The sequence below is a fragment of the Lipophrys pholis genome (genome assembly GCF_963383615.2).
Source record: "Lipophrys pholis genome assembly, chromosome: 19".
Classification (NCBI taxonomy): Eukaryota; Metazoa; Chordata; class Actinopteri; order Blenniiformes; family Blenniidae; genus Lipophrys; species Lipophrys pholis.
Window position 1 is genome coordinate 19,761,174 of NC_137647.1, and position 24,781 is coordinate 19,785,954.

At 42.7% G+C, this 24,781-nt stretch overlaps 1 protein-coding gene across 1 annotated transcript in view; it reads left to right on the forward strand.

Annotated features, from left to right (window-relative positions):
- asic2 (acid-sensing (proton-gated) ion channel 2) overlaps window positions 1–24,781 on the forward strand; it is a 450,674-nt gene that overhangs the window by 387,884 nt on the left and 38,009 nt on the right. The window contains exon 3 of the mRNA XM_080488572.1: window positions 20,147–20,297. Coding sequence (XP_080344698.1) covers window positions 20,147–20,297 — 151 coding nt within the window. The remainder of the gene's footprint in view (window positions 1–20,146; window positions 20,298–24,781) is intronic.

Below are 24,781 nucleotides of genomic sequence, written 5' to 3' on the forward strand. Positions count from 1 at the left end.
ACTGCAGGCAGCCGGTTGACGATTGGGTAAATTGTGGCCATGGAGTGACGCATGTGAGGGAGCCCAAACATTTCTCAGCCAGCCCATTACCCCCACCGGCAGCCTGAACTGTGGACACAAGGCATGCTGGGTCACAAATTTATTGAGCCCACCATCTGGATCCCTCAGCAAAAGAAAAAAAGAAAAAGGCAGCACTTTTTTTTACTTTTCATCTGTGCAGGTTTTGGCAAGTCTGCATCCCTCTGCAGCCTCGGACTTTTGTTCTCAGCTGACAGGAGCCGAGTCCGACAGATTATTCATCCCAAGGTTCAATGTTCTCCCCATTGCTGAAAAGACTGGTTACCGGAGCGACTGGAGTATTTCTGTCTGCACGAACAATCCCACCATATTCTGACCTCTTACACTTTATGTTTTCTGCTCATTGCTGAATTATTATTATTATATATTTTTTTTTTCTAAAAGGCATTGCTGCACTCTAATGAGCTATTTGAGATTTAAATGACATTTATAATCATCACATTTTCAGCTTCATCAACTTGCCTGTGACAGTGAAAGTTACAGAGAACACATCATGTTTTATGGTGGCGTTAAAAGAAGCTTCGACAGGTGGACATGTGTTCCTTATAGGTTTCATGACTGCGCAGTTTATAGTTTCCATTAACACTGAACACAGAGGCAATGATGGGCTTGAATGGGCTTGAGGCAAAGTTTCAGTAGCCCCTTCTCTGACTGCCCACTAGAGCACAGGCGGGTAATACATTTTCCCGACGGACCATGTAAAAAAACTGCTGAGCCATGATTTTTGACCCACATCTGCTACATATACCTCCAAGTAAAAATCAGTCTCTCACATGATGCTGATAAGCTGCTGGTCCTCAACAAGTTATTTCTCTGCATAGTCTGTCTGGTAATATTAATTCAAATTGGAATCACTAAGCACAGTTCTCATAAACAAAGTGCTTTGAGGCCGGCCTTCAAAGTATAGGAAAGTAAATGTATGTATGTATGCATGTATGTATGTATGTATGTATGAAACTTGTCATCCTGTGATCCCATGCAGTGATACAAACTTTGACCTGGTTTACAAAACAATGCCTCAAGTGAAAACACATCATTTCTTCATTTCTGCATCAGAGAAGTTGTTTACACGGCAACATTTTAAACGGAAATTATAGAAATGATCAAAACGATCAAAACAATGTCGTTAGCATGTCGGGCCACTCGTGAGCGTTGTTGCTCTTTTTTTCTTTTCTTTTTTTTTTAATGAAACCACAAAGACACATGTATGATGCAGAGAACAATACACTATATATTAACATTACAATGAAGAGTACACTGACATTCGTATGGACAGACGTTGAGGTTAGAATGCTATTACAGTGACTCTCATAGAAAACTACTAAGGCCCTGTTTACACAACAACGTTTCACGTGACAACACCTAATCCGCAAAAAAAAAAGTGGGGGCGTTCACACTGCAGCAGTGGACACAGAGACAACGATGTAGTTAGTATGCCGGGCCACTGGAGGGCGCTGTTGCTTGATTTTGAAATGAAACTACACAGACGTGTGCAGAGAACAAAACACTATAAACGTGAAGAAAATGGAGAGCACCCGACATCTGCATGGACTGATGATGCATCGGATGCTATCAGGGGTGAGTCTCAACTATTAAACTACTGATCTGGACAATAAAACTAGAATATGGGCCGCGGGTCGTACCACTACGCGGCCGCCATGTTTGTTTACAACTGAATGAGCAGGAGGGAGGGGGAGAGACGTGCATGCGCAGTAACAGGCTCTGTGGCCTCCATCAGTCTCCGCAGGAGGGATTTGCGCCGTGAAATAATCTTTCCACCTTGGGATTAAAAACTTTGCGGATACAGTGCATCCGCAAACTGGCGCCGTGTAAACGGACCCCCCAAAAGTGAAGAAAGTTTTGCGGATACACTCTAATTCGTTGTCGTGTAAACGGGGCCTAAGTCCCAGGAGAATCCATCCATCCATTCTTCTTCATTTTTTTTTTTGCCTCATCCAGTCTAAGCTTGCATGGACTGCAGTGTGAAACAGAGACACCCATCTGCACACAGTCACTCCTTTTTATTAGCTGATGATTGAGCTTGTCTATGTTGGGAAAAGTCCAACCGAAACAGGCTCAGAGAAAACATGCAAATCATTGCACCAACACAGTTTTGACTCAAAATATTAAAAATGACAGGTGCAAAGTACGGACTAGTCTGTGTGCATTAGCAGGAGTCAGACTGACTGTTCCCATGGAGTTGAAATGTGTGGGTCTTCTGTATAGTAGATGAGCTTGTTTCAAGGGGAATCACGCTGTGTTGCTGTGGCATTAAAAACAAAAACAAGAAAGAAACCCTGCTATTTGCATTCTGCATATATTACAAAAGGCCAAAGGTTTGATAGGCTCTACAATCCAATAAACGTACTCAACGAATGGAAAATGAGGTTAATTTAATTAGGAGTCACAAAAATCACATTCTCTCTCTTGTGGAGATTGTGCTTGCAGCTTTCACAGGCTTTGAATGATAATAAATGGTGGGATCCCAGCGTTATTAACCACAAAATAAAAGATTCAGTCTTTGCGTGGTTTTTGCTCGGTTTCAACCGTGGCCGATGTCACATGAAAACACACGTTGCTTAAGGAGCTGTGTGGAAACACTTGGTTGAAACGGCGGAAAGAAAATGGCTCAAACGCGCGAGAATTTTCCTCGACTGACATTAAACAGCACAAACATGGTGTCATGTACACATCGTTGATTTCAGCTTAATCTTCAAAACTGCGGCTCCAAAATTATTACTTATCTTTAGTGAGTTTGTCCAATTCTGTCTGTTATTTCAGAGAGTGTTGACTCCACAGATGAAATGCTGCCCAGACATGTCTGCAAGCGGCTGTCTGGCCTCTATATCACATTGTGCTGTTATTCCGGGGTCACTTCATTGTAGGACAACTCGTCCACAAAACTGCAACCCCAGACAACTCGTCCACAAGATTTCTGAATTTTTTTGAGAAAAGAAATCCTGTTCAATGTACTTTTACATATTATTTCTAATTGATATTTTATATATTATTATATACGGACATATACTAGATACACACACACACACAAACCTGAAACTATGAGCCGGGGGTTGCAGTTTTGTGGACGAGTTGTCCCTTCACCGGGTCACTCTTCTTCAATTTGTGGACCACAATACCAAAATCAGCCAATCAGAAAGGCGTGACAGAAGAAGTCGGCTAATACATTTACCCATTTACCCTTCATGTGTTTTTTTTTTTTAACCGTTATGAAGAAAAAAAAACACCCTCTTGTCTCAGTGTCAAGATATTTTATTCATAAGAAAGCTTCTTTAAACCAAGACCCTGCTGCAGCTGTACAAGTGGTTGCATGCATTGGCTTTATCTCTATTCCACCTTGAAGGAGATAAAATAGGAGGAAAGGCTTTTTTTTTTTTTTCCTTGAGTAATTCCAGATTTTCCCCCGAACTCGTGCAAGAATTGATTTAACCCTCCTCTGTACTTCTTCTTTTTTTCTTCTTTTTTTTTTTCAAACAACCAATCACAGAACGTGCATCCGGAGGGCAGATAACACGTGAAATTGCAGCTCAGGCATATTTAGTATGAGAATCAACTCAGTGCTATAAAACTACAATTTTAGGGTTATGGATGGAGGCACGGTCACGCTATGTTGTCCTATTAAAAAGAAAAAATGGTTGCAAGTTCCAAACAGGGTCCGGATATTGACCACTGTGGGGCCTCCTATGGAAACGTGCGATCAGATATGCATGCAGCACACATTTCCAGCCGGGTGGTTTTCACCTGGCTCCCTCCGCTTGTCAAATTTATGAATGTGTGCAGCTTTCCTCCTGCGGGGGAATCTTATGCACCGCCGCCTCCACATGTGAAGGTCTTGCCTTCGAATATGGATGCGAACTAACAAAACGGGGTCATCTGCAGCAGAAAAACTCTCAGACTCCTGCTCGGCAGGGATGCATTCTGTCCGTCCGTCTGGCTGTGTGGCGGGTGCAGCCCGGTGAGTGAAAGAAGCTCAAACTGAACATCCAAAGGGCGCCACGAATGCACTCCAGCATACACCAGGGAAGTTGACAGAGTTTATGTTTACCACCAACCTTTACCCAGACAAGAATGTTGAGACTGAGCAGGGTTATTCTCAGTTTCCACTTTTATTTTTATTTACTTTTCTAGGGTTGCTACAAAAAAGATATTTTGGAAAAAAAAAAAAGAGGTGGATAGGCAGAAAGGAGGAGAAAGAGGAAGTGAATTGTAGCTTTTTAGTTTCACATTTAATCGAGTATGTGTTTATTAGCCCTAACAAAAAGTAGAACGGGAGACATTTTGATCAGGATGAGTTTTCGTGATGGAAATATCAGCCTCATCCTAATAGATCGCATGGAGTCATTTCAAAACACTCTGAAAATTATATATATATATATATATTTCAGTCGATGGGGACAATTTAGTCTTGCACTGAATACAAAACAAGGTAATGTGAACAGAACAGGCACAGTCGTTATAGTCACAGAAATAGACGCTTGTTTTGAAATGTTTCCTTCAGACTGTGCAATTTGAGCAATTTTAACACTGTGTGACCTACATCTGCTTCGATAGGAAATCAAGTTTAATAGGATCCCGACTGCATAATGTCAACCTTCACTCGATGGGTTGTTACACCTGTTGACCTCTCCTTCAGTGTCCGGTCGTTAAGGGCGCTGCTAGTGAGGTCAGTGGATTAATAAATCCTGCAAACTGAGAATTAAGTCTCTCTTCTTGTTCAGTTGATGTGAGATGGAACAAAGAAGGAAAAGTCAATGAGCATTATGGACGAATCGGCAGATAGGCGTTGCATTCAACATTGCATTTCTATTGGTTGTCGTGTCACTGTCCATCATATCAGTCTGACGCTATGACATGACTTTGAGTTGATGTTTGACTGTGAACACCTCTTAATGTGCGACTTAAAGATCTTAAAATATGCAAAATTCACTTTCTGATAGTTTTATAAAAGTAATATGTGTCCCTAGTGTCTGAGTGTTTGAGACCCCAGATGTGAAGAAAGTCTGTCAACTGGGGAAAAAACTACTCCCTCTGGTATTGGATACTCACGTTGACCCTCCCACCATATGGGTGTCGAGGTACGGTGACATCCGGATATTCGGTTCGTCATCGTCAACTTCTATCCCTTCACTGAATTCAACTGGAATAACTTGTTCATCCACCTCATCCTCCTCCGTACGTCTTCAAAACAGACCACAACCCCATCTTTATGTCCTTCCTGTGTAATTATTGGGGCGTAGTGGGTCAATGTGCTTGCCTCATTATGAGAATGTTATGGGTTATGTTATGTTACCACCTTTGTGATGGAAAGCCAGTCTTGCATGCTGAAGCCGAAGAAGATATGGTTTCACTCTCCACCTCTGTGTCGGCGCCGAATTGGCAGTGAACGCTCGTGCGGTTGGCTCTTGAAATGTGTTGAAGACCCGTCAGCCATGAGAACTGCCCCCCGGGAACTCGTGGCGAGTTTGAGCACATGCAGCCGTAAAACAGTTTTCAAAGCACATGTGACTACATCTGCTGGTGCTGCCGCATCGAGCACCTTAATGGCCGTTTTGTTTCAAGCCTTTTTACTGGCCGTTCGGGACCTCAGCTGCGAGCCTCATTGGATATTAAGGGATAATGTGGCTTTGGTGTTGGTATTGATCACCTCAGGGTCTCAGGAAGCTGCCAAGTCTTATAAATCAATAGCTTTAACCCGGAGATAGAGCCGTTCAATAAGAGAACCAAACAATTTTTTAAAAGCTCCTCTGGAAAATTCCTGAAAGGTTGGCCTCTTTAACACAATCTTTGTCATGGACAACAAATGATGTGAACACATCTTAGCAGCTTTTACTGAAGGAGAGCCTTTTTCATTCAAGCCAGACCATTTGGTTTCTCATCAGTGATTTGGACCTGCCAAAGGTTCTCACCTCTGTCCCATTACTCAGCCTTACATCAGCCCGGGCAGAGGTAGCCACACCATGACGGCTGAGATGGAACCCCACCGGCCATCAGCGAGAGGTGACTTATTAAAATTAATGACTAGATGTGTGTGAGGTGATTGATGAGTGTGAGGTGACAGCCAGCAGTCCGTAGCTATATCTGGGGCGCTCTCCTCACACGGACAGGACTGGCATGTCAGTGCAGATGGAGAGCGAACGAGAACATGACATTTTAATATTTCATTTTTTTTTTTCCCCCTCCTTCTGGAGGTAGGAAGTGCAGCTCAAGCAAAGGAGGGGCAGTGCAATTTATTACAATTGCAGGAGTACAAAATGTTCAACCCAAAGAAGCTCTTCTTTAAATTTGATGTCTTTCTGAGGCTCAGCGTGAACCTGAGAACCTTGAGGAATAAACACTGTAATATGGAGAGAAATGTAGCAGTATGGGGCACGAGGTTTCAGGATAAATACATTTTAATTCACCTTTGCTGTTTACAGGAGAGACATACTGCCTCCGAGGCTTTAGTGCTTCACAAGCAGTTTTTTCCCTCTCAACCAAGGGGATATTTCAAAGCTCGAGGTGACTTTTAGCTATAAAAAAATTATTTAGTGCTTCAAAAAATATACTTTTTGGCATTCTTTCCGAGGATGAGAAGATGTATATAATCATCATAGTGAAATGAAACATACTTAAAGGTGTCTAGTTAGCCTGTTTTGGCCTGAATTTGAATTTGAACTGTATTCGCTTGTGTTAAATTAGAGTCTGTAGCAGCGACTTCTGAAACCTGTTTTTTTTATTTTGGCGGTATACAGCTTATACCCTCCTTTTTTTCTGTCAGCTTTCTATACACAATCTTCCAAATTCCCCACTCAGCAGTATCTACGATCCAGATTTTCAATTTTTTTCCCTATAACAATGGAGCCATGCGCTGCCCTACTCGCTTCATTCACTGATTTGATTGGTTAATGTCTGTGTTTGTATACAGCATGAGAATTGGCGAGCCAATCAGAGGCAGAGTAGAGCGGGTTATGACGAGGCAAATTTCGCCAACGAAGAAATTACACCAAAATTATGTGACAATGATCAAATACAATGGATGGATTTTGACTAATCTTACATGCCACTGTTTCTATAAGAAAAACAAATTGCATTTTTGTTTCAGTTTTAAAAGAAAATCAAGCGTATACCCACTTCTCCAGGGACCGAAACACCACTGATCCCAGGTCTTACTTTAGGCGTGTCCTTCAAATGCATCAAGACTTGCTGTGTGATCGTAGCCTAAGACTGAACTCACCCATGTGAGGTGTCTTTACACGGCTGCGTGTGCTTGCAACTTGTGCCTAAACAGAAACTGTTGGAAAGTCCAAAACATATCAATCTTTCCATCGGTATCATTTCTCTCCTCCTGTGTTTTAACTGAGATCCACATTTGCCAGAAAGGTACCGGTGCCAAAGGTAGTATTATGTGCCATTATATAACCAGTACACACTGCACCACTTTTTTCATTACTGCCTTGATAAAATGTATGGTTTTTTTTATGAATTATATTCATTGGGTCACTGTCTGTAAAACGATCCAAGTGAACTCCACAGTGAATGTTCTGAAAGTTCGCTTGTAAAAATTCTCTTAGATATCTTGCAATATGACGTTTCATTTGTGGAAAAAAAAAATCATTAATAAATGACTGCAGGCGAATTGCACCGTGAATAAGTAGACTAGTGTTCCATTTCCGTGCGGTAATATAATCTCATATTGTAACATAATCACCACAGAGCATCTAAACGTATCAGGCTGTGTGAATGGGGTTGCGTTTGATATTCAAGCTGTATCATAATGTGACATGTAACTTAATAAGATGTGATTACCTTTTCATTTTGTACGGTTTTATTGTACCCAACTTGATTATTATTCGGACTACTTTTTATTTCCATATTCTACATTCAAATGCAAATACCTGGATTTTCTCCTTCTTCAAACAGAATGGTTGCCCGTTTGAATCTCTATGATTTAAAGTGACAGCGAAAAGAAAATACATTTCTGGCTCAAAACTACGACACAGGCTGAATCGTGATCATTGCTTATGATTACATTGTTGTACTCACTCTGACAGGAAGTATTGCAGCAGCAGTAGAATATGTGTTAAACACCACAAGATTTCCATCTCGGGTGGTGAAAAGTGGAACCATAAAGACTCCAACCTGTGTGATCTACTGAGGTGGCTCCATCGCCAAAGGCCTCAACAGAAAAACAGACAAGAGAAACAACAACTCAATTTTCTCATAAGCATAACTGCTGTTTTTTGATTCATTTACTGAAGATCATGCAAATATTTGTAAGATTAGTCAACAATATAAACCAAAACCATGAAATCGTCTAAACTGAGAATTGACAGACACATCGGCCATGAAGAGAAACACATTTGAAAAATGTTGCAAAAGGATTGCATTGTTGTTTAGCATTTCGTTGTATTTGAAAGGATCTTATTTCAAAGCGTAATTTTGAAATTGCTTTCATTTTTCCCACTAGGTAAAAATGTGGAACCGCTTCTGTAAGACGTCTCCTCTCTTTTGTCTCCAACTTATTTGACTGAATAGATGCTTCCATGTGTTTTTGATTCAGTGACATTGTCTCTTTGACGTTTCGTTGAGGAGCCATGACTTTCAAAGAACTGATCAAGTTGATTAAATCATGTAAATGTAAGTGAAAATGCAGCTTTATGGTGATTTGTGGCTTGAGTACATTTTTCAAAGTCCACATTTTGCCACGAGACCTTTTTATGATGTAAATAGTTATTGCTAATTTAAAAAAAATACATCATTGTCACAATTACTTACAAAAACTTTCATGTTTTAATGTGATACGAAGCTGTTTTTTTTTTTTCTTCAGTGACAGATTCATATTAATTAGTTTCCTTTTTTAATCATGACCTTTTCCTAATAGAAGTAATTGCCACCTTGATGTATCTGCCTTTGTGTGCAGCCCTGAAAATATTTAATCCATCAACGTGACAGACAGCGACACAATTTTCTTTTTCTTTTTTTTTTTTAAATCAGCCAGTCCCAACCAAATATTTCACTGTCGTGATTCTTGATTCTGTCAGGTTTTTCTTCTCTGTGACAAGAAGTTTTCCAAGTTTCAACACGGCGGTTTGTTCCCTCAGAGACTCACTGGAGCGTTTTCCCCACAAACTCCGGTGACTACATTAAGGTCCACTAACCACATCCTGACACTGGACCAATATCAATCATGACTCCCACTGGAGCTGAAAAGCAAATGACAGACAGCATTTCCCTAAATATTGAACTCTTCCTTTAAGGCACCGTTGGAGCTGATACGATGGCCTTTTGCATATTGGCAAGCCGGGAGCCTCGGTGTATGATGATGGATTACACTGCAACACTCCTGTCAGATGCTGTCGGCGCTGATCCGCGGCCGCTCCTGCTGCATGCTCCTGTTTTTAACAGCATCCCCCCGGTGGTCTGTGACTTTATGTCGGATTTGACTCGGAGCTTAAGGAAAGGTGACCCTTGAAAGCTGTATATTCTGCTCAGGCTGGTCTCGTCAAGGAAGGAACGCTAAAGCATGCAGAGTTTAATGATTCGGTGCATCTGCGGACCACGAACAAGCGAGGAAATGAGAGCTGAGATGCAAAATGCAACCTCAGATTACCCCTGGTTTTTGTTTTTGTTTTTGTTTTTCCTTTTGTGGCCCGAGCCGCCCACCTCTGTCCCACTTGGTGCAAACTCGATTAAACTGAAAAATTCTCAAGCACATAACCTGCACTGAGAACAACAACCCTAACTAATGTCAGGCCACGGAGATTTATTTCACTCCAGCCCGCAAGCCGGTTGTTTGTCTTTGGACTCCTGATTAGTTTCCCACTTTCTTTGTTCCCCCCACCCATTCATTTTTATCTCCCTCGCCCCCATTTGTAGTTTGTATCCACACTGCTCTCCCTCCTGTTCCCTTAAACCATAAATATTTCCCTGCCAGCGGTGACGGCCATCCTTTGTGCCCTATCGCGGCGCTCGCCTCACTTCCGTGCTGTCTTGAAAAATAAAATATTATGGACTGGCATGGGAGGATTACATTAGTGTGCCGTGATGAATATGTTCCATAAAACTTGGAACATGTCACGTAAATGACAGAATTTGCTTAATGTGACACGAGATACGTGAGGGATGTGAAGGCTTTTATGTAGCGTAGGGCGCCACCTCCACCACTGTGTAGTGGAGTGAATGAAGCCATAACGACGAGGGAGGCAACTCTGAGTATGTGTGTGCTTAAGTGTGTGTGTGTGTGTGTGTGTGTGTGCTTAAGTGTGTGTGTGTGTGTGTGTGTGTGTGTGTGTGTGTGTGTGTGTGTGTGTGTGTGTGTGTGTGTGTGTGTGTGTGTGTGTGTGTGTGTGTGTGTGTGTGTGTGTGGAAACTCCTCCCTCCTGGTACTCTGTGCCAGCCATGTCGCTAACGCAGCAGCCCTCTGCATTATTTATCCCCCCACAGCAGTACAACCACTTTTACTGCTGCCACACAGCGGAGAAAGTGCACACCTTGCAACTCAAAGACCTTTTTCATAAACTTGGCATCTTCCTACTTCTCTCATTGAGCCGCCAGGATAAAGACACCCCCCCCCCCCCCCCCCCTTCCTCTTCCCTCTAACTTCCAATCCTTGAGCTCCATTCCTGTTCAGGTTTTTATGATAAAACGCCCACTAAGTTCCCCCATAATGGATATTGATTCGTCAAACAATAACGGCAGATCACAATAGACAGCTGCTGCAAAATGCGTTAACCTTGAAAGTTGGAGGCGCTTCGCAAGCACTGATAAAAACTGGTTGGCTGACTGCGATGCTTAACATTTCAATTTACTCCTCGGTGCTTTTCAACTTTATTCCCCCGGCTGTCAGAGACGTGAGTGGGACGGGCGAGAGACACGCGCCTTATTACTACCTGCCTTTCTTCAGAGGGCAACGTGCGAGAGGACTTGACAGTGTGTCATCCAGCCAAATGGGTGAAAACGTCTGGTGATGACGAATGGCGGCGTCTTCCCGCAACTCGCGTTGGCGCCACTATGGCAAAGTCAGCACGCGATGCCTGATGAGCAAGCTCCGCTCTCAAAGAGAGCGTAATATCACAAATGTGAAGCGCTCATCGTCTGCTCCTTGTGTTTATCGATTTCCGACTTGAAATGGTCCCGCTCCGCATCGCTGAATCAGCCTCAGAAAATGAAAAAGATGTTGGGAACAGGAGCTGGTGCGGCAGATATGGCCGAGCTCTTTCTCCGGGTGGATGCTGCTTTGCTGTGTCAGTAACACAGAGAGGGGGATTTACAAGTATAGTGGTGCACTTCAGGGTATTTGATGATTTGGATGCCACATGGACAGAGAGAGATAAATGAAAGGGCCAGTGGGGACGGAAGAAAATAGCAACTTCTTTTTGGAGAGAGGAATCTTTGAGGTTTATTATTTTTTTTGCCTTTGGCTTGGCATCACATTAGCAAGTCATTTGAGAAGCAAAGATAAAAAATAAAAAAAGAGAGAGACTTTATTGAAGAAAGCAAAAGAGACGGGCAATAGTAGAGATACGGGAGGGTATAACGCTGGGAAAATACTACCTCAGTCAAAATTGGGAATTTAGAGACAAAAAGACCATCGCGCTTCCCGGGTGTCCTCTCCTCATGAATTCATGCATTTCTTTTATCAATCCTGCCTCCCCCGGGAGCATGTTTAGGAGTCTAATTTCTGGGCAGTCGGTACTAACAACTAACCTTTCATCATGACAGGACTTCACACTAATGGCCGCGTCATCTTTGACTCCCGCACCGTGGGAGGCTCGGCGCCGCAAACAAGCGGGGTCATGCCATATTTGCGGCGCCGCTCCTCCAGACTTTCGCACTCGCAGCTGCGAATGCTAATCAGACGTGTTTCTCTGGTCAAAAGCCATTTTAATTGGCAGCCAAGACACGCCCGGGCTCGCCCGCAGGTTGGCTCTCGGGCTTCAGCTTGAACAGGCGAAAACTAATGTGATATTGGCAAGCGGCAGAGTTTGACTTCTCTGACATTTCATCCAGCGTTCTGACTTAATTGAAAGTGTTGGAAATTTAGCGGCATTAGAAAGAACAGGAAGAAGGAGTGGACTTTTAGCCAAAACCTTGGACCAGCTTTATTTATTCCTGTTTCTGAAAGTAGATATCTAATGTATTTACTTCTCAAAACTGGATTTTAATAAACAATTCCGAGTAGCCACAGAGCAGCTGTAGCTTCATTCTTAAATGCAGGAATTTGAGCAGAACTAAAGATAAATGCAGCTTTAACAAATGTCAAGCAGTTTATATGGCCATTCAATTATCAAAAGTGTGGGGCTCACTGGCTTATGCTCTCTACATCCTGTGCAGTTGTTACAGTTTTAACAATACGTTCACAGTTCGCCACACTGCATGACGTAATTCCAATAAACTTTGGGCCACGACTCGACGTTTGCTGTGTACAGATTGCACAATGGAAACGCAAGGTGAATCACAGCCTAGGAACCTGCGAAAAATAAATGGAGCCCTCGCCCTCGTGGCATTTAGGACTTGGGGGACTTTGGGTTTACATCACACATATTTCTTTTGAAGCATTTTGCCATTGTAGCTGCAAATCATCTAATTGGGTTGGTCGGATTGAGCCAAATATCGATAATATTGATACCTGCATTAGTATCGACATCAAATGATACCAGTGCAATGAAATCGATACTTAATTTTTCTCATGTACGTGTGCATGCTGCTCCATCATGAGCTCCACCTGGAATAATATTTTCTTGTCATTTGTCCTGGAGTGATAGTTTTGTACAGTTTGTTTATTTAAGAAAAAACATCCAGACATTACAGCGTATGGGTTTTGTTACAGTGGTTTGAGCAAAATGTTTTATTAGGAGAAAAAAAGTATTTTCTGTTTGATTACAAACTTTTCCCAAGTTCTGATCGAGGTTCAAGAAACAATAAACTGAAGGAACAAAAAAATCATAGAATCACTTTAAAGACCTGAAAATTCATCTGGATTTTGCATTTAACCTTGAATATCAATACCGGATTGATATCGACGATACTGGCCCTGTATTTACTTGGCATCGGATCGATACCAAATCTTGCATTATCGCACACCAGGAGTCAGTATGTCATTTCATACTTCATTTGTATTGGTTAGTTAGTTGAGGTAGGCCACAGCAGCAGTCATGATAACCCCTTCTCTCAGGGTGTCTTTGGTCGCAGGACCGTGACAACGGGTGTCCTTGAAACTGTCTGACAGTGCGACACAGGCCCACTGATTTAGAGCCAAGACATCGCCACGATTCTCTCACGATTGTTATCTTTCATTTGGCACGGACGGAAATCGCACAGTGCAGTAGCCAGCAGGAGATGAATGTGACAGACTCGGTAATGTGACAGTGATTGTCAATGTGGTCTTTTCACTGCTACAAATTACTTTTAAAGTGAGTATTGATAAGCAGTTTATAGCTACAACACTGGAACGGGAGCTGTGTTTCCTTTGCTATTTTACGATTCCGGACAGGTTTGAGAGCTCATTACCTTCCCCCACCTGACAGCTCTACGAGAGGTGGCAGCTTGAAGGGGGGAATGAGGATGTGGGGGGGGGGGGGGGGACAAAGACAGGGTCAGCAGAGAAGATTTGTAAAATAACACAAGCTCACTGTCAAGGTTTTGTTCGTGTCTTTGTCACGCGGTGGCTCGAGAGGGTCCTTCCTGTCTGGTGGAGGTCTAATCGGATGTTGACCCGACCCTGGTCCTGCCTGTCAAACAGCATCAGTCTTGGCAAAAGGAGTGAACGAAGGGTGAGCTCTGTGCCCCTTACCTGAACGCAGCTCCTCTGTCTATGAAAAAATGAAAAATAAATGACAGCCACAGTCTGAGTGGGACGTTGACAGTCGATCTTTGGGGACTGATTACTTCAGAAGAAAATGTCTAATCTGATCGTTGTTTTCCTCGCAAGTGTACTCAAAAATGTAAACCACATCAAAATGACTGCTGGGTAATTCAATTTAATGGAACAGTCTCTGACCAATTAGCCAGCGTGGTTTCAATGAAATGCTTCAATTTTTGGAGGATTCAAGCAGCTGTGTGGATAAAGTTCACCTGAGGTATCATTAAGAAAATGCTCTTAAAACCGCCTGGTGCTAACAGTTGACCGTCTCTCAGAAATAAGTGGCTGATGTGAGATTACATTCAGATTGGACCAAGGTCTTCTGTTTCTAGCCCGAGAAATCGGATTTAACCCCGAGCAGAGCGATTCCCGCCGTATTTTGTACCTGCGAAATGAGGAGCGATGAATATTTATCCAATGTCCTCTCCACTGTGCACCAGCAACTTTCAGCGTGTCATTTATTTTTCTTCAGATACCGATCTGTCAGGGGCGCCTCTGTTTTGTAGAGGTGAATGAACCTCTAATGTGGTACTTCATATTCTTCTGATCCGCACCACCTCTGAGGCAGTGTGGCATTAGCTCCTCGATCAATCACGTCTGCAAACCATCCATGAGACCTTCAATAAAGGAGGAGGAGCATGAAATGAAAAGCCTGTCTTACAATGCTGCTGCAGTGCAAAATAAAAAGATGTAAAAAAAAAAAGGAAAGAAAAGCTTTGTGCACTTTGCCTTTAGTATTTGTTTTTTTTTTATTCAGGACTATTACATGCTTGCTGTTTTTTATCCACTCAAACCTGTGAGCAAGTGTTTGTGTCTTATTTTAGTATTTTTTTAACAATCAACTGAGAACATGTTCTGCAGAAGACATGGACGATGATATGAGCTTATCCAACAGTGGCCTTGATGGACCAAGACCACGTCTGATTTTTATTAATTTTTTTATCCCCTTGTCCTATTCGGCAGCTTGGGCAAACAATATTATGTGATTGAGAGCCTTCCGGTGTAAAAACAGTTTTTGCTCTTGCAACAAGAAGAGACCTGGAGTCTCCTTCTGTTGCTGCCTTCATTAGAAGTTGGCATGGCTGCTGTACACGACCAGGGGGGAACGCTCAAAGAGAGAAAGAAGAGAGAAGATTGGGGGGGGGGGGCGCTACATACAATACCCTTGTTAGTGCTACGTATATTATTATTACTGATCCAAATACTTTCCAACTGTTATTAGATTAAACCAGCCTGAGCAGCTCTATCTAGACAGTAACATGAGTTTGAAGATTAAACCAGCCCCCCCGGGAGCGCCATGCCTGAGCGAGCGCGCCCCCCCGCATTCCAGCCGCACTCACCCTGGGCCGGGGTGAGACCACAGTGGGAGGTGGTGGGGGGAGCCCCATTTGCCAAGCGGCAGAACCCCGAAAGTGGCTTACCCCCTCAAGACCCTGCGTGACTAGGTGTGGTTAAAATTGTGGGCGGTGCAAAGTCGGGGGAGGATACCAGACCGCAGTTAAGTAGCCTGGACCCCCCCCACCCCCACCCTAGGCACCGCCCCACTGTTCCCTATTGTAGAGTGGAGTAAGATTTTTTTTTTTTCCAAGCAAAAGGCTTAAATTGTGGCTTTCGCTAACTCAAATGCCTCTTCATTTCAATTAGCCCTCACATTGCTCATAATTATCACAAGCACGCTTCCTTGGTCCTATCAACATAAAGAACAGCACAATTCAAACCCCCATTGGGCCAAAATCATGTGGGGCACCACTTCGAAATGAAACGTTCTCCATTTTTCCGCACCGTTGGTAGATTTGGAATTGCTGCATAGTTGCAGAGTTAGCCATATCTGTTATAGTTGTTATGGCACCACATCCACTGAATTTGCATTTAATTACCCCCGGCAGACCTCGACTGAAATGAAGCTGGGATCAAGTTATTTCATGCTCTGTGGTATTGTTCGGCTTGATGGCAACACCTTCAGAGGAAAACGTGTCAGAGTTTCAAAGTTCTGACTTCATGTTGCTGCAGATCAGATGCGGTACTGGCTCGGGCCAGCCAAAACATTAGGACCACTTAGAGGCGAAGTGATTAACTCTGATTGTCTCTTTATCATGGTGTCTATTATATATCAGGCCTTAGAATTGATGCTTTATTTGCGGAAAAAACGTTTTAGGTGTAGGAATACGAGGGAGTCAAACAATACTAGACAATCAGACCTCGGGGTCTGCAGGCAAGGAGAGACTTCGCACATCATTTTTGTACAATTTGTACAATTTAAGCTTCACATTGTATTATAGGGAAGGGCGAATGTTGCAACCGGTTGGTGTATATCATTCTGATGATGTCCATATGTCTTTCCAGGTTATTATTGGTCGGAGAGATCAAATGGGTTTTTCATAAACTGTCAGGATTCCGTCTGAATAAGTACACATGATGACATGTCTTTGCATTGCCGCCGATATTGGGTAGGTGGTGGTGGTGGTGGTGGTGGTGTGTGTGTGTGTGTGTGTGTGTGTGGGGGGGGTCTCATTATTTTGATTCCACCCACGTTGTGTGAAAAGTAGTTAGCTAAGTGGAGCAGGCAGCTTGCAAACACTAAAAGGATGTGAGATACTCACGAGGCGACGCTGTGATGTGCAGAGCGCGCCTTCGTTTTGCTTGTGGCCGCAGAACGTGTTCGGGGAGCGTTGTTAGCGTCGGCCACCAGCTCTGCTCGCAGTGATCTTTGAAGAGTCGTCCGTTTGTTTTCCTTTGTAGGCGGAGGAGAAGCGCATCCGCGCCTTTTTTTCTCACGGGCAGATCATAGCTGGAAGAAGCCGAGTTAGGGGACATTAGTGCAAACGCTTTCTGCATTCATTTACACCTCTCATTAAAATGCATGTGCTCTCATTTACATAAAATAACAGGCGCTGCACTCAGGTGGCCGCGTATTAAGTGGACCTGGCTCTCACTAATACGCTCTAATAAAACATCCTCACAATAACTGCGACCTTCATGTAGGTTATAATGCCCCCGTCTTTTACCTGTTAAGTGTTTTAGAGAGGGCTTGATTATTTTTGACTTCATAATGATTTCGCCGGCTCCCACCTTTGGGTGCTGCTGAATTGTTTTGGATTATAATGAGGGCTATCTGTGATGAGGAAAGTTACAGTGCAGGCCAGGTCGGATATTAGCCCCTCGAGCGGAAGAACGTGACCAGCTTTACAAAAGCGAACTCTCCCCGTATGACTGATGTGTTGCTTGTCTCTTTATAGCAAAGTAATTATTCATACACAACCACGGTTAACACAGTGAGACAGATATCACATGTTCACCCCATCTGTTATGACTGGAAATCATTAGGTGTCATCAGAGTTTCACACGGATGTTGAATTTCGTATCCACACGCCGGAGTGCACAGTGCATCGTTAGCATGGAATCATTAAACTGTTTCTGTCAGTCACTTTCTCATAATCAGTCATTGAGCCGTGTGGTGGTTATGGCGATTACTATTCATGTGTGGCGATCCCACAACTGCAGTCACATTTACATGTTTGGTCATGTTGCACACACACTCACACACACACACACACACACACACACACACACACACACACACACACACACACACACACACACAAATAAGACGCATGCCACAATTTGAACCGTATCTATTATTCATGACTGCCTCCGAGCCATTTGGTGTCTCTTGGTGATGCCTCGGTACAGAGGGAAGAAAATAAACTGTTGTCAGCATACAGTACCTCTGTTTGGAGTGTGACGTTGTGTAGTTACACACATGAATGTAAAAACATTAATTTGGCTATATTTGTTGACGTCCAGGACGGGCCGCTCTCTGTTTTTTTGCAGCGACGTAGAAACTTGCCCCAGGTTTTGGACTTGTCGCGCGCTTCTTTGGGCTCGACAGTTGGTGCTTAGAATAAGAGTTGGGGGAAATTGTCTTGTAGAAAGGAGAGGGGATAATGTGAGGATCAAATAAAGTGCCCCTGTGGCAGCCTGCAGTTATTTCCAAACCCGTCCTTCACCGAGACACACTTAATAATAACACCTGGAGCTGTCAGGGTCCGCTCTGTGTGTGTGTGTGTGTGTGTGTGTGTGTGTGTGTGTGTGTGTGTGTGTGTGTGTGTGTGTGTGTGTGTGTGTGTGTGTGTGTGTGTGTGTGTGTGTGTGTGTGTGTGTGTGTGTGTGTGTGTGTGTGTGTGTGTGTGTGTGTGAGATATGAAGCCTCAAGCAAAAAAAAATTTAAAATTTGGATTTGATCGATTAAAAAAGCAAAAAAAAAAAATGAAAAAAGTAGAAAGTGACAGCTCCCCAAAAACGACGCTGAAATAACTAAATGGCTCCCTGGTGGCTGAGTCCCCACCCACTGACAGACAAGATGTCAATCTGTCTTCATATTCTACCGCAGCGTTTCCACCCGGGACGAGCAACACTGATCATTGTAAGGGCGAGAAAAATGTTCATAATTCTGACTTCCATCATGAAGATTTATGAGGATTATAGCTACTTATGTCATGAGTTTTCCCTGAGTGGAATTTATGAAGCAGGCATCTTATTTAATATTCTTACTTTAAAATGAAGCTCTTAATACATTAATTACAGTGTAATTATAAACCTGATTACTGGTTACGGTAAAATTACTATTCTGCTCTCGTCATGTGTGAAACCAACAATTTATTTGTTAGAATTGATTTATTTTTGTGAAGAATGCCACAGAGAATAAGGATTGGAGGCCAAGGTGGCCCCTGGGCTACCAGTTGCCTCTAAATTATGTCTGGTTTGGATGTTATGATCTTTGCAATGCTTCCCAGCCCAGCAGGGCTTTTCCCCTCATGAATATGTACATCAATATCTACACAGGTGTGTGTGTGTGTGTGTGTGTGTGTGTGTGTGTGTGTGTGTGTGTGTGTGTGTGTGTGTGTGTGTGTGTGTGTGTGTGTGTGTGTGTGTGTGTGTGTGTGTGTGTGTGTGTGTGTGTGTGTGTGCGTGTCTGTGTGTCTGTGTGTGCATGTCAATGTTGAAACATTTCATTCTTTTAAAAAGTAAAGCAGCTGAGAAAATGTTGTCGGCCATAATCAGCCCTCTTATGACTGAAGCGTCTCGATATATTTTGATTTAACGGTTGTTAAATTGTCAAAGATTGTGCAATGACTGAATTTCCTCTATGGCTTTTTGGCAGTTCTTGTTACAAATGTGTGACATGCCGGTGATGAAATAAAATAAAAAACAAAAATGGAAATGGAAATGCAGACACAATAAATCGATTCATCATGCCTAATATCTGATATTTAAATAGAGACTATGATTTGATGACAACATCTGCTGGTAAAGCACGGCTGGTTGATTCACATCATGACTGATTTTAAACAGATAAAAGAAACAGCAGCTCCGTTTTGAATGCTTTCAGTGTTTCACTTGAATTGGACAGAAGTCAATCAAATTGACAAAACAGATTTAAACGTCACTATTGTCTCACTGCTGCCACCTGGAGCACAAGAGAAGCATTACCAAAATCCTACTTACTGTCGCTTTAAGGAAAGCAAATATACACATTAGATTGGAAAATCAGTGGAGCTTACTGTTACACTAAATGTGTTAAAATGGCAGGACTGTAACCCTCTGACTTTGTGATCACCATCATTTACAATCAGCACTCCGGTCATCAATGTGTCCCAAATCATCCATCTGTCCATCTTCTATACTGCTTCACCTAACTTAGGATTATGGAGCAGTAATGTTGTAGGACTGTGTTGAGAAAACCCACATAGAGCGCTAATCACTGCGACACCTGGCCGTTCCTTGACTTCCACGTCCAATCAACGCTCTTCATATATGTCACACTTTTCTCTTTCTCGTTCTTGATTTGCCTTGTGTGAGCACCTGTGCAAACAGAGGTCAGTGGAAGAACACGTGCACGTCCTTCCACATAACGAATGGCAGCACTTCAGAGCTTTATTTACTTCCATAGTGAATAATACATCAACATGCATGCAACAGTGTCCTCTCTGTGAGTGTAATAAGAACAGGAAAGACTGATTGACTGCTCAGCGAGAGGAACATGAAGCTCATAAATCCTGGTCGCATAACATAAAACTCCATTATGTCTCATTAACATGCCACAAAAAAATTGCCTTAATTTCCTATTTAAAGCCCCTGACATGCACTCAATGTTCCTCAGAAGAGGGTTACTGATCCATCGCTCACTGCCGTCTCCGTCTCGTCCCCCAGGTGTTCACCAGGTACGGGAAGTGCTACATGTTTAACGCCGCCGAGGAGGGCAAGACGCTCCGCACCACCATGAAGGGCGGCACCGGAAACGGCCTGGAGATCATGCTCGACATCCAGCAGGACGAGTACCTGCCAGTGTGGGGCGACACAGGTGAGCCCGGCGCCGCCACGCTAACCGGTCGAGAGAGATAACGGTGCCCCCCCCCCCCACTCATGCTACTCAAATCTCTACACGCCCTTTCAATCCTTCTGCTTTTACTCATGCAGGCTCCCCGGGGGAATAAAAAAAAAAAAAACAATAATAAAAAAAAAAAACCCTCCTCTTCTTATCTCATCCTGTGCTCCCTCAAGTGAAACTCCCGAGGCCTCATTTTCAATATGTGGTTTGAGTAATGAGACGACCGTTGCCAGGTGACTGCCGGAAAGACAGGCGTCGCCCTGTTTCCCTTTCAGAAATAGATAATTACTGGATGCTCTTTTCTTCTCTGCATTCCTATGCAGGTGGGGGGGGGGGGGGGGGACAAAAAGTCCCGAAAAGTGATTGAAACTTTAACAATGTTTGTGCTCATGAAGTTGTTATGACGGATTATTTGACGGTGATATTTGGCTACCTCGAGTGACTCTCCCCTCTGCCCTCCATGTGAGTGGATTGCAGCTGCTTCCTTTTGGGGGACGCATGCAAATGTGACACTTCAGATTTATCCACACATGAGTCAGACTGTCCTTTGGTGTAATGGTACTCGGCGCTCGCAGACCTACTTTTGTCCTTCTTACAAGCTCCTCACTTGTAATGAGCTTCACCGGAAAAAAAAAGTTTTGAAGGTTTTATATTTGGAGTCTGAAAACAAGAGCGTCTGACTGAAATTGTACTTTTTAATAGAAACATACTTATTATATTGCAAAAATCTGTCAATTTGTAGTAATGTTATTGTGATATCAGATTGCATTTTTTTTCAAAACCTCATTAAATCTGGTTGGATTCTAAGATCTGACTTTGTATTTTACGTTTTTACCTAATTATCAGTACGTCAACATACCGCAGAAGTAACTGGACTCGATGTGATATTTGAAGATTTTTCACAACTCGTTAGTTCCTTGTCACGACCTGAACGTTGTAAAATCTTCCAAATGTTAGTGTAGCTCAAACAAAGTATATGAAAATGCTTTCCTCTTTTGCCTGCTTGGTGGAAGTATTGTAATCTCTCTATATTGGATGTTCCTGAAAACTAATTTCCCAATAACAGAAGTTTTAATCATAAATGATTGATTTGTCCAAGGAAGGAAAAAAAACCCATTAAAGCTTATTTGAATTCATCGTGTATTTTCCACGTTGATTCAACAAATAATTGCATATTTCGGTGATGGTGGAGAACACACCTTGCAGTGCTCCTAGAGGTTATCATTTTGCCTCTTCGCATTGTGTATGCAGCGTTAACATATTCCCGTGACTTCTACTCAGTCTTTACCCAAGTTAATTGGAAGGATATCTTTGCTGAAAAGCTGGACTGTCTTCTCAAACTGGGCGGGACCACAGCGTCTCTGGGTAAACGATGTCAATTGGACCCGGGGTTTGGGTGGTTCCACGAGCACAATTTGCTGTTCGGTGTTGGTTTTCCGGACACATCCTGCCTGCTCCCGGCAACAGCTACTATCCCGTGTAGATTTCGATCCAAATGTGTGCCATCCACATTTATTTTCTGAGAAGTCGGTGAGACAAGCTGTTGCTCATGTGCTTGATAGCTGAGTCTCGGAAACATTGAGCAATGGAGAAAAAAAAAAAAAAACTCAACCATGGAGATAAATGTGATTGTCTAGATTAGAAACCATACGATATGAATCTAACATAAATATATAAGTTCATCTCTCCTTCGTTTTGGTGGCACTGGGTTGAAAACAGAAGGGAGGATGTTTTTGAGTGAAAAGTGAAGCTTGTTTACAATAAATGCTGTCAAATATTGTGAAAGTAATCAGCATGTAATTAATAGGCAAACCTAACAGCTTCATCTTCACTTCAGATGAAGAAAAAAGACGTAGGACCATAACAATTGTTTCAGGTGAGTCAGTTTCTTTTTATAAAATTAAATTTAGACTTTTTATTCACATGGACTTTCAAAGAGAAACCCTCTTGCACTCCTTCAACGGCTGGCGTTTATTACTATGGATACAGAAAGATTCACTCAATCCCCCCCCCCCCCCCCAAAAAAAAATTGTGTTTGGTGTGAAGCAAACAGTGTCCGACCCAGGTGTAAATTAAAAAACAAATCAATCTATTAGAATGTTCATTTGGACTTATTTGATGTCTTTTGTTTTGGTGAGACAAAAGAAAAGAACAGAAAACATGATGACTATCATACAGGTACTCGTCCTCTTTCTTCTCACTCAACTGTTTTGTCATTTAATAATTTAAACTTTTTCAACATGAATCATTTTTTTTTGTCTGAAAAAAGAAAAACTGGAACAAAATATGTGATTGCAAACTGATTTTGTCATTATGGGAAGAATTCAACAGTTGAATCTTCATTTCCCCTGTCATCCTTTTTTTTTATTTTTTGGCTGACGTTATTTAATTTAGCCATAATTACCAGAGAGATGATTGAGTGTCTCCCTGATTAAATGGCTTCGGGGAAATTTCCACGTCTTGAGAGTTGAAATCAAATGAAACTGTAGAAAATTGAGTTCACGGTTTGATGATATGTAAGGCGAGGGTTGTCATCTCGTCTTATCATTTCAGGATAAACGTAACGGTCACATAACCCTCTACAAAACAAAACTAAATGCCTTAAAAAGAAGGAAAGAAAAAATAAATCCAAAACCCTTTCAATTTTCTGTTTAATGCGGATCAGGTTAGATTTATTCGGTGTTCTTTTATATAGTATAATTTGCTGTCCTCAAGGTTTAGCACTAAATAACTGAATGCTTCTCTGTCGTTATTTTTTTTCAGGTCCGTGTCAAGCACTTCTTCTTGAACCACATGTTTTGCTTTCCTGAACAAAGTGAAAGATGCTCAAGCCTCCATTTCTGACTGGCTTTAGGAATAGTTTACATGAGAAAGGGTTTGTTATTGATTGCTTAGAAAGCTAGACGTCCTGTAAAATGGGGTCAGCTTTACATTATTCTGATGGTGAGTGCATGTACTAAGGGCTTAGAAAGAGTGGGGGGTGGGGGGGGGGCTGCTGGAGTGCTTCCACTTTGAAGCTCATTGAACGTCCGGCGCACGTCTGAACCTGGAGGAAGGGCAGACGGGGGAGTTCCCAGCAGTGAGCCAAGCAGATGGACGTTATTTACTTCGAAGCCAAACTTTAAAAAAAAAAAGAAGATCAAAAAGTCCAGGTTCTGTCTGTCATCTTCACTGCTCTTCTACGGGCAGAAATCTAAACCCACGCTTGGACTCGGCTCGGTTTCCTCTCCATTACGAACAGGCTGTAGTCGGGCCGCCACCCTGGCAGCACGGCGGCGCTCCGACTCCTGCCGGGCTCCGATTTTTTAATTTTTTTTCCCGGTGCCCTTGTTTATCTCTGCGTGGTGTGATTAGCCTGGATTGGCTGAGTCAGCCCCAGCAGGGAGCGTATCACCGTCTCCTCAGCTCAGACCCCCCCCCCCTCTTTTTTTGCTGGACACACATGGCCACACAGTGTGCAGACGATCATTCGCCCATCTCCTCCCTCAATTTTTTCAGTTTTTTTCTTTTTCCCATCCATCCAATCAACACATTTTCTCCCCTCCCGCGGTTCTTCTTAGAGTCCATCATCCAGTTGCCAGCAGTGGGTCTCAGGGGTTCTATTAGCACACTGCTCTGAGCAGGAAGCTGCCGGCCGGCCGCGATGCTCCCCGTCACTCCATCATGATAGCCAAACATTACAGAGAACACGGTTCACTGTAAAAAAAAAGAAAAAGAAAATGAACCAGACCGATATGAGTTTGAGTGGTGGGAGAAAACAGATGGCCGGTTGCCTGGATACCCAACTTTCCCCTCGCTGCGCTGCCGAAATGAACTGCCCATCGGAAATAATGAACCGTAGTACTCTATTTCTGTCCATACTAAACTTCTTTTTATTCCAAGAAGACCTTTAAAAAAAATTCCTCCCAGTGCCTCGGGAAATCAGTCGATTTGATTAGTACTTGAAATCACGCCATCGTTCACTCATAAGTGTTATTTCTTTCACTCTTTAAGCTGAATGGCTCAGCTTGAAAAGAACCGGCAAGTGTAACCATAAGTGCAAAAGATGACTGCCGCTTTAGATCCAGCTCCAAGTCAGACAAGGGATTAACTTTAAACTAGACTGATATCATTGATTCTGTATGCAATACTTGTCTTTTATGTCAGAGTTGACTCGCTCTCATTAAACATCTATCAGCAAGCAATCGAATTTAATTAGAAATACCAAATGGGTTATTCATAAAGGAACATATTATCATCCATCATAACCTATTAACATCAGAGTTTTTAAAAAGCCAGCATGTTTATGAGTAAATTACTGTCTGCAGGGATTTTTCTAGATTGGAAATGACTTATTGTCCTTTTCCCTTCTGGTTCAAGAATGAACTGAAGCAGTTTTTGTATCTATGGCAGGTAAAATATACATGAAAAAATAATCTGCTTTTTTTTCTGATGTTGGAGTCGCTGTTAGAAGATTC